General features: G+C 37.7%; 1 protein-coding gene across 1 annotated transcript in view; it reads left to right on the forward strand.

Moving 5' to 3' along the window:
* Nucleotides 1–11,168, forward strand: part of ENPP3 (ectonucleotide pyrophosphatase/phosphodiesterase 3) — a 76,184-nt gene extending 65,016 nt beyond the window's left edge. Inside the window, exons 22-25 of the mRNA XM_015557843.1 lie at nt 767–844; nt 1,882–2,014; nt 3,599–3,752; nt 10,952–11,168. Of these exons, the coding sequence (XP_015413329.1) occupies nt 767–844; nt 1,882–2,014; nt 3,599–3,752; nt 10,952–11,122 (536 nt within the window). The 3' untranslated portion in view covers nt 11,123–11,168. The remainder of the gene's footprint in view (nt 1–766; nt 845–1,881; nt 2,015–3,598; nt 3,753–10,951) is intronic.
* Nucleotides 11,169–13,891: the final 2,723 nt, after the last annotated feature.

Raw genomic sequence — 13,891 nt, forward strand, 5'->3', positions numbered from 1 at the left:
TGGCAGGCAGAGGGGGGCTCCAGAGCACACACCCAGCTGCTCATGATGCTGGCGTCATCAGCATGAGTCCATGAGTCCTCAGAGCCAACCATTTGGAGTGTCATCTGCAGTCTTCACTGAGTTAAAACTCACTTTTAAAGAAAATTTTATTCGGGAAGAGTTCTTTAGAATAGCATTATTGTTTTTGTGCACATTCAATAACTACGCATTTATATTGGCATTATACTAGTTTCCTAGAGCTGCGGGAAGAGACTTGGTGGCCTTGAAACAACCGAAATGCCTTCTCTCACAGTTCTGGAGGCCAGAGGCCCAAAGTCACGGTGTCAGCAGGGCCATGTGCCCCCTGAAGGAGAGAAGAGAGAGAGGAGAATTCTTTACCTCTTCCAGCTTCCAGGGGCTTCAGGTGTTGCTTGGCTTGTAGTTGCATCCCTCTGATCTCTGCCTCCGCTTCACATGGCCTTCTCCTGGAGTCTCCCCTCTTCTCAACCTTTCCCTCTTTATAAGGATTTGAGTCACTGGATTTAGAGTCCACTCTTGATTGCATCTACAAAGATTCTATTTTCCTACCTATCAGATTCACAGATACAGGAGGGTTGGTATCAAGTGCCTAAAACTGCATTTATTAGTGATGGCCCCTATCGGAGAGTACTTAGTATTTTTGTTAGTACTGCTAATTTACATTAGTATGTAATAGTCATTTGCCAATTATGTAGTATGTCATATTTTCTCTTGTAGCTAGATTTAATACAATTAATTTGTTTTGCAGCATACAATAGAACTTCTGATAGTCAATATGATGCCTTAATTACAAGTAATTTGGTCCCTATGTATGAAGCATTCCAAAGTAAGTATATGTTTAGATTATTAACTTAAAAATATTGAAGTGGCTCTTTAATGTTACAAACTAAACATCTTTTATTGAAATTTGTTCCTGATACTGAGTCATCTCATTTTAATGTTTTAAATATAGGAACAAGAGGCTCTCTGACATAATTTCTTTTTAACTTACTTCACCTAGGTGACTTGTTAAAATTTTGATAATTTTTTAAAAAATATATTTTTATTAATTTCAAAGAGGAAGGGAGAGGGAGAGAGAGATAGAAACATCAATGGTGATTGACTGCCTCCTGCATGCCCCGCATTGGGGCTGCAACCCCGGCATGTGCCCTTGATTAGAATCGAACCTGGGACCCTTCAGTCCACAGGCCAGTGCTCTATCCATTGAGCCAAACCAGCTAGGGCAGAATTTTGATAATTTTTTTCCCCTAACTTAACTGTGAAGAACTATTCACAAGACAACATTTTACTGACACCATAAGTAAATAAAAGGTATTTATCCTTAGAGTCATAAGGCAGTATGTGTATTCTGACCTTTTTTTTTTTATTATTTAATATTCACTGTCTCCAAAGCAACTCAGCCCTGAGGAGAAATTTAGAGACATATTTTATAGTAATTCAAGACTGCACTACATTCACAACAAAAGGCTTTTTATCAATGTGGCTATTTATGTATTTATTCATTTTAATATACTTTCATTGGTTTTAGAGAGGAAGGGAGAGGTAGAGCTATAGAAACATCAATGATGAGAGAGAATCATTGATCAGCTGCTGCCTCCTGCATGCCCCCTACTGGGGACCGAGTCTGCAACCCAGGCATACGCCCTGACCCAGAGACGAACCGTGACCTCAACTACTGAGCTGCACCAGCCAGGTGTGGCTGTTTATTTTTGTTGCATGGATTATTTTGCAGAATTACCCAATTAGCACTGATAGTTATTGAAGCAGAACTTGATGCTATTTAAAGTACGTGTCTATAATAGAAAATATTTGCATGTTCAATAGAGGTAGATATTTTTAACACCTTATTTTTTTTATTTTTAGAAATATGGGATTACTTCCACAGTGTTCTTCTTCTAGAACATGCCAAGGAAAGAAATGGAGTAAATGTTGTTAGTGGACCAGTATTTGATTATAATTATGATGGTCATTTTGATGATCCAAGTGAAATTACAGAGTAAGTAATTTGAAACCAAATGGACTTTTTGATTTAGCAATTGAGCATCATGAAGGGAAGTCTCAATATTTTAAATAAAAGCTCAGTATTCTAAATATTACATAGTATATTTACATAAAAACGTCATTGTTGACTGTTTTTAACTAGTCTATCTAAATATTTAGCAAAAATTTTATATGGCAAAAATTTAAACTAATGGGCAAAGAAGTAATGAAGTCTAGGAAAAGTTTAGCAAAATTTATATTTGGAAAAATTCTAAACTAATGGGCAAAGGAATAAGTGTAATTTTGTAAAGGTTGATATGGGGAAGACACTGTACTGCTGATAAATATAGAACCAGTCCAGCAATAAAAATAACAAAAAAACAAGTAGTGACAATTCATAATATTGTCCAATAGTAGATGACTCATAAAAGGATCTTCCAGGAGAGGGTGTAGGCTTCATGTTGAAAGCTAGTCCTACTTCACTACATTTTTGTACTAAACCTGGTCATAATAGGTTGCTAAGAATTACCTTTGAATGCGGCACAGAGGAATAGAGAGATTTAAAAGTTTCATCCATTATTTCTCTTTATTATCAAAATGTATAAAAGGTCAAACTAAACAATTGTATTGTCTAAGCCTAGATCATGTAAGTAAAGCAATGATTTCTACCTGTACCTTCTGATAAAGTAACATATATGACTACTCAGTATGTGGCCCGTTGGTGTTTTGTTTGCCTTGTCCCTATTTCAGTGTTTATCCATTGTATATTACACTATTTCATAATTCTGCAGACAGTTGGATAGCACTTTGCTATCTGCTAGGTGTTTTCTAAGCACTCACATATATTTCATTTAGTCCACAAAACATCCTTTGTTAGATTCCATTAGCCCCCATTTAGAGATGAGGAAACTGAAGCACAGAAAAATTAAATAACTTGCCTATGTTCCACAACTGGTAAGTGGTAAAGCCAGAATACAAAGCCAGGGTAGTGCTGAGTCCATGCAGAAATTCTCAGTCACAATCATATGTTACTACTTACACCAGCTCATATTGCTTTTAGAGGACTCATACTAGCTTAGCTTTATTTTGCACTTAAAACTTTCAAAAGCACTTTCATGTTTGTTATCTGAAAATGAAGGAATGTCATATCAGTTGTATGGATTTCTCCCCATGTCTACACTGTGAAGTTGAGGAAACTCAGTAAGGCATGGAATGCTAGAGGATTAGAACACAGCCAGACATCCAGTGGGAGTGCATAGCTAGAGCTGGAGTCTATTCCGGGCTTCTTTCTCAGCCTCTGCTTTTAGACAATGTCACTATGAAGTACAAAGTCAACAAAACTAGGAAACACAGGAGGCATGATATCATGCTCTACTTTTCTTTGTAGTTTAATGTTTCCCCATAAAGGCAAAATAACCAAGCTTGGACTTCAATAGATCTCTGTTCTGCTCATTGTCCCCCAAAAGTACATGGTATGCTTTAGTACTTTCTAGTCATTTACTTTCTTTTTACTTTGGCATTTCTTTAAAATATGTATCAAGGCGTTTATAATCTTTAGAAGTAAATATATGACATCAAATCTTTTCAATTATGTTTTTAGATATGTCAACAGCAGTGTTCCCATCCCAACACACTACTTTGTGGTGCTGACTAGTTGTAAAAATAAGAGCTACACCCCCGACACCTGCCCTGGGTGGCTGGACGTCCTATCCTTTGTCATCCCTCACCGACCTACTAACGTGGAGAGCTGCCCGGTGAGTATGCAGCGGGAGAGTCCCTGGGACCTAAGGGAACAATCAGTCAGAGCTCATCTGGACTCTCATAAAAGTGGCTCCGACTACAGTATATTCTGTTAGGTGTTTCTGGGTGGAGGTGTATGAAAAATATCTAACTTAAAAACTTTTTCTTAGACTATTGGTCTTTATGTAATTAATTACAACTTAAACATGTATGTGCCTACATGTGTTTATATATGCATATTTTATGTACTTGCACTTTATTCACACTCACTAATAAGGGAAGGGGGGGTGTCTTATTAATATTTTGATTCTGAACACAAACTTGAAGGTTCTGTCCCAAAGTTGGCACTAGATTAATGTTTCTTGAATGAATGTGTAAATATAAAAACTTCATCAACTTGAAACATGAGATCTGAAATTAAATATACATATATAAAAATATAAATATACAAAATAACTTAGTTCAAGTAACATTCCTTTTCAAATATCATGTATTAGTCCACCGTAAAAATCTTTCTGGATCAAGGCAAATTATGTATAAATTAGAGGCCCGAATTCGTGCACAGGTGGGGTCCCTCTGGTGGTCTTGTAGGGATAGGGCCAAAACCCATTGGTATTTTGTTTGCCTTGTCCTTATTTCAGTGTTTATCCATTGTATATTACACTATTTCGTAATTCTGCAGACAGTTGGATAGCAATTTGCTATCTGCTAGGTGTTTTCTAAGCACTCACATATATTTCATTTAGTCCACAAAACATCCTTTGTTAGATTCCATTAGCCCCAATTTACAGATGAGGAAACTGAAGCACAGAAAAATTAAATTACTTGCCTATGTTCCACAACTGGTAAGTGTAGATGTACTACAGTTTTCTAATCCACTCATCTGCTGATGGGCACTTAGGCTGTTTTCAAATCTTAGCTATGGTAAATTGTGCTGCTATGAGCATAGAGGTGCATATGTCTTTTCTGATTGGTGTTTCTGATTTCTTGGCATGTATTCCTAGAAGTGGGATTACTGGGTCAAATGGGAGTTCCATTTTTAACTTTTTGAGGAAACTCCATACTGTCTTCCATAGTGGCTGCACCAGTCTACATTCCCATCTGCTGTGCATGAGGGTTCCTTTTTCTACACATCCCCGCCAGCACTTGTCATTTGTTGATTTGTTGATGATAGCCATTCTGACAGGTGTGAGATGGTACCTCATTGTTGTTTAGATTTGTATCTCTTGGGTGATTAGTGACTTCAAGCATGTTTTCATATGTCTCTTGGCCTTCTGTATGTCCACTTTCGAAAAGTGTCTAATTAGGTCCTTTGCCCATTTTTGATTGGATTGTTCATCTTCCTTTTGTTAAGTTGCATATTTGTTCTTTGTAGAAAAAATATGTATCCTGATAGTTGTATTTTACTGCAGTTATTCAACAATTATACTGAGCACCTATTAAGTGCACAGTATTGTAATAGAAACTTTTTAGAATGCACAAAGGAGGAATACAATGTTTCCTCCCTTAAGAAGTTCACAAATAACTTTGATATGTAAATGAGATACATAAATGAAATATAAATAAATATAAATGAAATATAGACATGTAAATGGGCCAGTCGATAATAGAATTCTTTTTCAAATTAAAAAATATGAGATGTCACAAAGTTAGAATTAATTGCCAAATAAGGATGTAGTGTTTCAAATTCAAAACACATTTGGCTGGAGTGATCATTAAGGGTAACATAAAATGTGGCGAGAGTAGGGATTGGCCCTGAAGGATGGGCAGAACTTGAACAGACGGAAAGGATTAGCAAGAATCTTTCAAGAAGGGAGTGGAGAATGGAGAGGATTTGCTATATTACTGGATGCAAGAGCCAAAGGGAAAGCAAGAGAGACTTAAAGATGAATCAGAGATTTTAAATGTAGATAATTATGAAAAAGAAAGAGGGGAATTAGGAATGAGAACTATTTGGGCAGGAAGATAAATAATTAAGTTCAGGCATGTCCAGTTTGTAGAAACAGGCATTCACATGGACAATCTCACAGGTTAGTAGAGACTGGAAATTAAAGCTTAGGTTCTAGGCCAGATTAGGATTCATCTCTGTTCTTTCAGGTGTTCCCCACATAACTGTCTTCACTGTCCTATATACTATGGGAGACACACAGATACATCAGACATGAATTCTATCAAAAGAGCTCATTGTCTAGCACTTAGAAGCCTAGTCAAATAGAAGAAGTGATCAGTGGCACACAGTGCTACTGACCAAATTGCTATAAGATTTCAAAGGAAAAATACTTCCTGATAGGGAAGGTGACATTTTGACAAGACCTTGAAGATAGAATTTGAACTTGAGTGTTTTGAGTGGCCTTTTACTGACTAAAGATAGAAGGCAAAGGTTAGAGGCTACACATTGGGTCAATCATAGTCCTAGAGTGAGAGAGCTTCCAAACATGACACTCTCGGGAGATATAGTCTATATATAGATTAGATAGAGTCTAGTCTAGAATCTCTTCCTTTTTTCTGTCAGAGTTTTATTTAGTTGATATAAGAGTAAGCCATTAGTCTTCACTTCCTCTCCCAGTGGCAGACATGGGTGACTGATAGAAAGAGAGTGGTCCCCTTTATCCCTGAAAGAGGAATAGATTGTTGTTTATCACAGGGGTTCTAGTTAGCTATTATGGACTGATTAGAATGGGTGTGCAAAAAAGGAACTATTTGCTATCCCTGGTCTAGGCCCTTATCACCTTCTGAAAATCAATCTGAAGTGGCTTCATTGTCTTTTGTTCTCCCTCCTTTTCTTCACCTCTGTGAACCACTACCAACTTACTTAAAATTTAGTTTTTTATCATCACATACCATACTTTCTTATACCCAACTCTATCTACCTCAAATAAAAGAATAAACAAACACAAATCTCCCAACCTGTATACATTTACCTTCAGTTGACCCTTGCTGACCCAAGTTCTGGGCCAACCAAAGTCCTTAACTTTAACGCATCTTGGGTTTCCCTACCTCATTGCTCATGCTCTTCTCTCCTCTAGAATGCCCTTTTATTACCTATCTTCTAAAATTTTTTACTTATACTCCAAGGTAAAGTACAAATGATCAAAACTTTCCTTGATCATCCAAAGTAGAAGTGATCTCATATTAATAGGACGTCCTCTCTATTGTGTAGGACATCATCACTAATGAATTGGACATTTTCCAAAATGTTGAGAAAGTTGCATTATAGTAATAAGGATATAAAATCTATAAAGATACTTATGAGACTTGATGAGTACCAAGTGAACTTACATTAAGTTATTATTGTAAGAGAAATTGTGAAGTTAATATGTGGCTGTGAATTAGGTGTGAGGGAAGAGAAAGGCAAGATGAGAGTCAAAACTGACTGAAATTGAGGTATGATTGGCCAGGATATATATAAGACCAGTATTTTGGGAAGGAAGAATTTGTTCTTGATGGTCTTCAGATTGGAAGTCTAAGAGGATATATGAGGAGTAGGATAGAATAAAGTGAACAAGTTTTAGAATTGAAAACCCTGGATTCAGTTATTGACTTGGCCTCTTTGGCTAAATAACTGAATGTCATTTTCCTCAACTGTATTAAAAAAATCAGCTCCCTTATGAAACTGTTGAGGATTAAATTAGATATTTCATATAAAATCCTAAGATTTCTCAATAAATAATAAGCTAATTGCGGCCATTAACAAGAAATCACTTCTAGTTATGAAGTTAACATTCTAAAGTCTGCATGAAGTAAAATTGTATATAGGTAAAAACCCTGTATAATCAAATCGCTGCAAAAGTACAGTACATATGCAAACCGTACCAGTAATAAGTCCAAATCAGCCAATACTTCCTCTGGCATTAGGACAGGTGATTGTGCTATAAGCACACAATAAAATAGTTGGCTTGCTTTAAGGAGCATGTTGTATGAAAAGTATGCACTTTTAAACATTCTAAACATTAATCTGGGGAGATGTTCCCACTATCAGAGGTTTAAGGGAACGGACAGATGTAGAAATGATAGTTTATAATTCCACTTCACACTTGATCTAGGGAACTAGATTCATATTGCTTTATTTATTTTCTTTCTTCCCTTATCCCTACCATCTTTTCTGCCCTCCTTATCCCTTTTCTTTCCCCCTCAATTGTGTATTATTAAATTCCTCTCAAATAAATGAAAATGTTGCCACAAGACGAAGTGACTATGATTATTGTAAGTTATTCAGCAGATATTGAACAATATAAGTATAGTCCTTGGAAGAAATATCAGCATTGTAGAGATAGATTTGGTATTAAACAATGGGAGTTAAATAAAATCAAATTGAGGGAAAAATCTATACTTCCAGAATGGAAAAAATCTAGATCGGTTGAGGAAATTTCTACCTCAAATATAAAAGAAACAAACAAACACAAACAAGTAAGTCATCAAACAAGTAGTTAGAGTTATGGAAATAAAAGGAGGAATTTTCAGAAGTTTGATGTGATCATCTATAATTGAAAAATCTAAAATATATATATATACTCAATTAGATCTTCTTTGACAAAGCAGTTTTGTTAGTGTGTTAGAAGTAATAACCAGACTATAAGTGGTTAAGGAGAGAGTATAAGAGAGTGGTTAGGGGAGAAAAATACTGAAACTAATATTGCCTCAAAAAACTAACAAGCAAATTGTATTTGGGGGATATAAAATACTTCTATTTATGTAACAGTTCTAACACACATATAATCAAATATATATAAACTAGAGGCCCAGAGCATGAAATTCATGCATGGTTATGATCCCTAGGCCTGGCATGCGATCAAGGCCATCTTCCCAGGCTGCTGGCAGCTGGCCCCGCCCCCCACTGCCACTCCTCCCCCTCTGCCCCCAGTTCCCTGTTCACCATTGGTCAATCGGAGCCTGCCAGCTTGGGGGGATGGACCGAGAGGTTGGCCATTCCCACCCGCTCGCTGGCCCCATCCCCCACCACCAGTTGCCCTCTGTGTGTGGGGTGACTGGCAGGGTGGGGGCCTTGACCTGGCACTGCCCACATCTGCCACCACCCACCCTCGGTTCCCCATTCCCTGTGGGGCTGTTGGGGCCTGTGGGCTGGGGGCAGCCCCTGCGTTGAGTGTCTGGCCCCCTTAACCCCCCCGCTGGTCAGTGTGCATCATAGCAACCAGTTCTGCTGTTCGGTTGATTTGCATATTACCCTTTTATTATATAGTATAGATTTTATATAATCAAAAGTATGATTTAAATACAGCTCATAAAATCTGTGTACATTCAAGGCTGCTTTCTGTTGGGACGTATTGGTGCAACTAGAGCAGTGCCTATAGCTGGGTCTCTTCAGATTGGTTGGTGCTATTGAACTCTCTGGTATCAAAGAGCTTGAGTATCAACCCTGCAAGGTAAAGCTTTGTGTTATATTTTAAGACCATTTAATTGCAATTTTAAGAGGGCAGACTGTCAGATGTTCAGTGAACATTTAGTTGGATGGGTACCAAATGAGCCAGGAGAGAGAAGAGTAATGTAAACTCAGTGGGAGAAAACTTTATGAAAAAGGTAATCGCCCTAGCTGGTTAGGCTCAGGGGATAGAGCATCAGCCTGCAGATTGAAGAGTCCCAGTTCAATTCTGGCCAAGGTCACGTACCTTGGTTGCAGGTTCCCCAGCCCTGGTGGGGCGCATGCAGAAGGCAACCAATTGATGTATCTCTCTCAAATGATGTTTCTCTCTGTTTCTCCCTCTCCATGTTACTCTCTCTAAAAATCAAATATCCTTGGGTGAGGATTAACAAACAAACAAACAAACAAAAAAAGCAAAGAAAAAAATAGTAATAAAAAATATTAAATGCTACTAAAATGTGAAATAGAAAAGGCAGGAAAAAAAGAATGAATTAGTATCCCATTGGAAATAGGAACTTTAATTGGTATACTGCATATTTATTTTAAAAAATTAACATATTATGAATCTCACACAGAGAAATGCTTTAATGGTTAGAAACAAAAAGTAATTTCCTCTTACACTTCCTCTGGCTCAAAGAATAGCTGCCTATTTTGAGCATGCATATTTAAGAAACAAGTGTGCCACTGTGTTAAAGCCAAGTGGGAGTTATTAAGACACACTCATCTAATTACACAAAATTTAAGGCTTTCTAACTTGAAAAATTTTAACTGAAAATTACCAATATGATATGAATTTTAGAAAATGAATAAATAATTTGGGATTTCATAGAAATCCATGACTCTAAATTACTGAACTTACTTTCGCATAGTAAAAAAACCTATTAGAAGTCAAATGGCCAGTAAATAACTGAAAAGATACCAACCTGCAATAGCTCAGGGATAAAACACTATTTCACACCATAGTTTGGGGAGGATGATGGGAAACAGAGGTATCACCTACTGCCAATGGAAGTGAAAATTAGTATAAACACTTTGTGCTAGGCTTATATATGGTAAAGTTAAAGTTTCATGCACTCTCTGACCCAGAAATTTTATTTGTATATGCTAGAAACTCATGTTCTTGAGGCATGTGCCAAGTCATTTATTACAGCATTATTATTGGGCATTTATAATGCCCAAAATACTATTAATATGGCAATAAGAAATAAATAAACTGTGCTTTTACAAAACACAGCTGAAAACAGATGATTTAACTAGATATAGATATATCATTATGAATAGATTACAAACAATGTTGAATGAAAAAGTAATTATCAAATACCACTTATATTACTTATGTAAATTTGAAAACCCATAAATCAGTAGTATATATTGTATATTGATATGCACCTAATGGCTTCACAATGACTCACAAAATAATTAGTTCAGAGTAGACTTAAGTTCATCTGTAATATTAACTTCATTGGGGACTTAACTGTCTGTAATATTTCATTTTTTAAAATGTACATCCGAAGTGGATATAAAATGGCTAAGCTTGATGACTTTGTGGTGGTCTGTATTTGCTGTAATATACTTTGTACTGTTGATCTTTTTATTTTAATATACAAAATTTAGCTGTAGCAAATTAAGATTTAAGGCCATAACAACCACAGGAACAAACATCAAATTATGTTGTACACCTGAAACTAATAGAATATTGTATGTCAATTACACCAAAATGTTTAAAAACCAAAACAAAAATCAAAGGAAAAAGCACAACTTCTAAGTAATGAGAGATCTTTCTATTAATTAAAAAATATGCCCCATGAAAAATGGTCTTTTGTTTCTCCTTTTTAGGAACATAAACCAGAAGCTGTTTGGATTGAAGAAAGGTTGAAAGCTCATGTTGTCCGTGTCCGAGATGTGGAACTTCTTACTGGGCTAGATTTCTATCAAGGAAAAGCACAGCCTGTCTCTGAAATCTTGCAGCTAAAGACGTATTTACCCACATTTGAAACCATTGTTTAACTAAATATCTAAAACAATGTTGACAATATGTAAATGATTTTTTCTGTTGAGGAATCATAAAATAAAGTTTTCTATTTTTCCCTAATTCTTCTGTAAGCCATATTTTATTATTTTCATTGTTCTCTTTTCTCTTATACTTCTTTTGGAAAATGTGTTACTTTATTTTTTAAAATATATTTTTATTGGGGGTGTCAATCAGGGGAAAAGGAGACATATGTAATACTTTAAACAATAAGATATATATATGTATATATATATATACTGATTTCAGAGAGGAAAGGAGAGAGAGAGAGAGAAACATCAATGATGAGAGAGAACCATTGATTGGCTGCTTCCTACATGCCCCCCACTAGGGATCTAGCCCACAACTGGGCATGTGCCCTGATCAGGAATCAAATTGTGACCTCCCTGTTCATAGGTCGACATGACTCTCAGCCACTGAGCAACATGGGCCGGACCATTGGTATTTAAAGAAAGAGAAAAAGGTTTTCTTTACTTGTAGGATTTAGTTTTAAAATTTATGCAGTGAAAAATATGCAGTACAGACAGTCTGAAAGACAGGACACAAACTGAAAACTATTTCAGCTATATAGTAAAATGTGGAGATAGATAAAATCCCTCTAAACAATGTTCCGCTGCCCGACTGAGGCCTGACACTAGATAAAACCACCCAGAATGTAGGATCCAGTGTGGGGAGACAAGTGGAGGACATTCATAAACCTGGACTGAGTCTAACTGGGTGTCCTCATTGCTTCTGAGTTTCTCTAAAAGTGACTAAATCATTTTCTAAATCACTTTTAGATTGTTACTCAGCCAAGAAATATAAATTTCAGTCAGAAAAATTAAAATTACATTTTTCACAGATATTGTGATATTCTATTTTCCTTTTGTATACTCACTAACCCCCTAAAAAGAAATATTTATGTGTGAAATTATTCTGAAAGAAGGACACCAATTCCAACAAGTTATGGAATTACAGATTTGTAACTGCTACTTTTTAACTTTTAGTATATAACCTATTTTTATAATGAGCTTGTTTTATTTTTTAAATTTGAAAGTGTTAACAATAAAGTTAGTCGCATTTAAAAATATTTTAGAAACAATTTCAAAGATACAGGAAGTTTGCAAGAATAGGATAAAGAACTCTTGTATAACATTCACCCAGCTTCATTAATTATTAACACTCTCGTTATGTATCTTTATGTGTATCTTTATTTTTCCCCTAAAGTTTCCTAGAATACATTGTAGTCATAATGCCTATTTACCCCCCTCCCCCTCCCCGGTACATCAGTGTGTATTTCCTAAGATCAAGGACATAATTCACAAAACCACAGTCAGGAAGTTCAATCTTGATACGATACTATTATTTAATATATAGCTCTAATTCAAAACTGTCTCATATTTTCATTAATGTCCTTTGCAATTTTCATTCTGGGATCCAAAACAGAATCATTCATAGCATTAAGTGTTTTTTCTCTTTGATCTTTTATAATACACTACAATTTCTTAGCTTTTAACAAATACGTTGACATTTTTGAAGAGGGCAAGGGATTTATCTGTAGACTGCCCTTTGATCTGGGTCTGTTTGACATTTCCTCATGATTTGCTCTCTGTGTGTTATTTTTGGCAGGAGCACTACCTCAGTGATAAAGTGTCCTCAGTGCTTCATAACTGGGAGCACTAGATGTTCATTAATTTTTTTTAATCCTCACCCGAGGGCATTTTTCCATTGATTTTTTAGAGAGAGTGGAAGGGAGGGGAAGAGACCAAGAGAGAAACATCAATGTGACAGAGAGATGTCGATTGGTTGCCTCCTGCATACCCTGACCAGGGCCAGGAATCCAGCCTGCTATGGAGATACCTGTCCTTGATCAGAATAGAACCTAAGCCCACTGAGCCATGCTGGCTGAGCTGCCTACATTTATTTTTTTGGGGAAAAAAAAGATAGATACTTTAGCCTGGCTGGTGTGCTCAGTGATTGAGGATTGACCTATGAACCAGGAGGTTCAGGTTCAATTCCCAGTCAGGGCACATGCCTGGGTTTCAGGCTCCACCCCCAGTAGGAACGTGCAGGAGGCAGCCAATCAATGAGTCTCGCTTATCATTGATGTTTCTCTCTCTCCCTCTCCCTTCCTCTCTGAAACCAATAAAATATATATCTATCAAAAGCTATCATCCGGCTCATCAAAAAGTTAAAGCCTCCGTAATAGCTTGAGATTCAGGTCAGTGTTTTGCTCATCTGTCTCCCCTCCCCACTCTCCATGGCTTCCTCCCTCTGACCCCCCTTCACCCTCCCCTGACCAGCCCCCAAAGGGATCTGGGAACTCCCCCCCCTCCCAGGCCACGCCCACCTCGTTGTGACTGTGCCCCTGGGGCATCTTTAACTCCCACTGGCAAGTGCTCCTGGGTCGGGCCTGTCTGCTGCCTGGTGACAGCGCCTGTGAGCAGTGCGGACCGGGAGAGAACAGGCCAGAGGGGCCTGGACATGGAGGAAGGGCCTTGTCGTGTGCGGGACCCAGCGCCCAGCCCGGCTTCCTGGCGGCCTCCCTGCCAAGCACAGCAGTGCTCCTGCGGGTGAGCGGGGTGCAGAACTGGCAGTGGGCGCAGCGGGGGGAGCAGGGCGGGGGGTCGCTTCCGTGGTGCTCACGCAGCTCCCCAACCCCCAACTCCCGTCCAGCCCAGACAGCAGAGCCTGGAACTGCTGGGTGGGCCCTGCTCAGAGGCAGCTCCAGGGTCGGCCGCCTCGCCACTTCCGAGAACAGCGGGGAT

Source organism: Myotis davidii, unplaced genomic scaffold (genome assembly GCF_000327345.1).
Source record: "Myotis davidii unplaced genomic scaffold, ASM32734v1 scaffold147, whole genome shotgun sequence".
NCBI classification, from domain to species: domain Eukaryota; kingdom Metazoa; phylum Chordata; class Mammalia; order Chiroptera; family Vespertilionidae; genus Myotis; species Myotis davidii.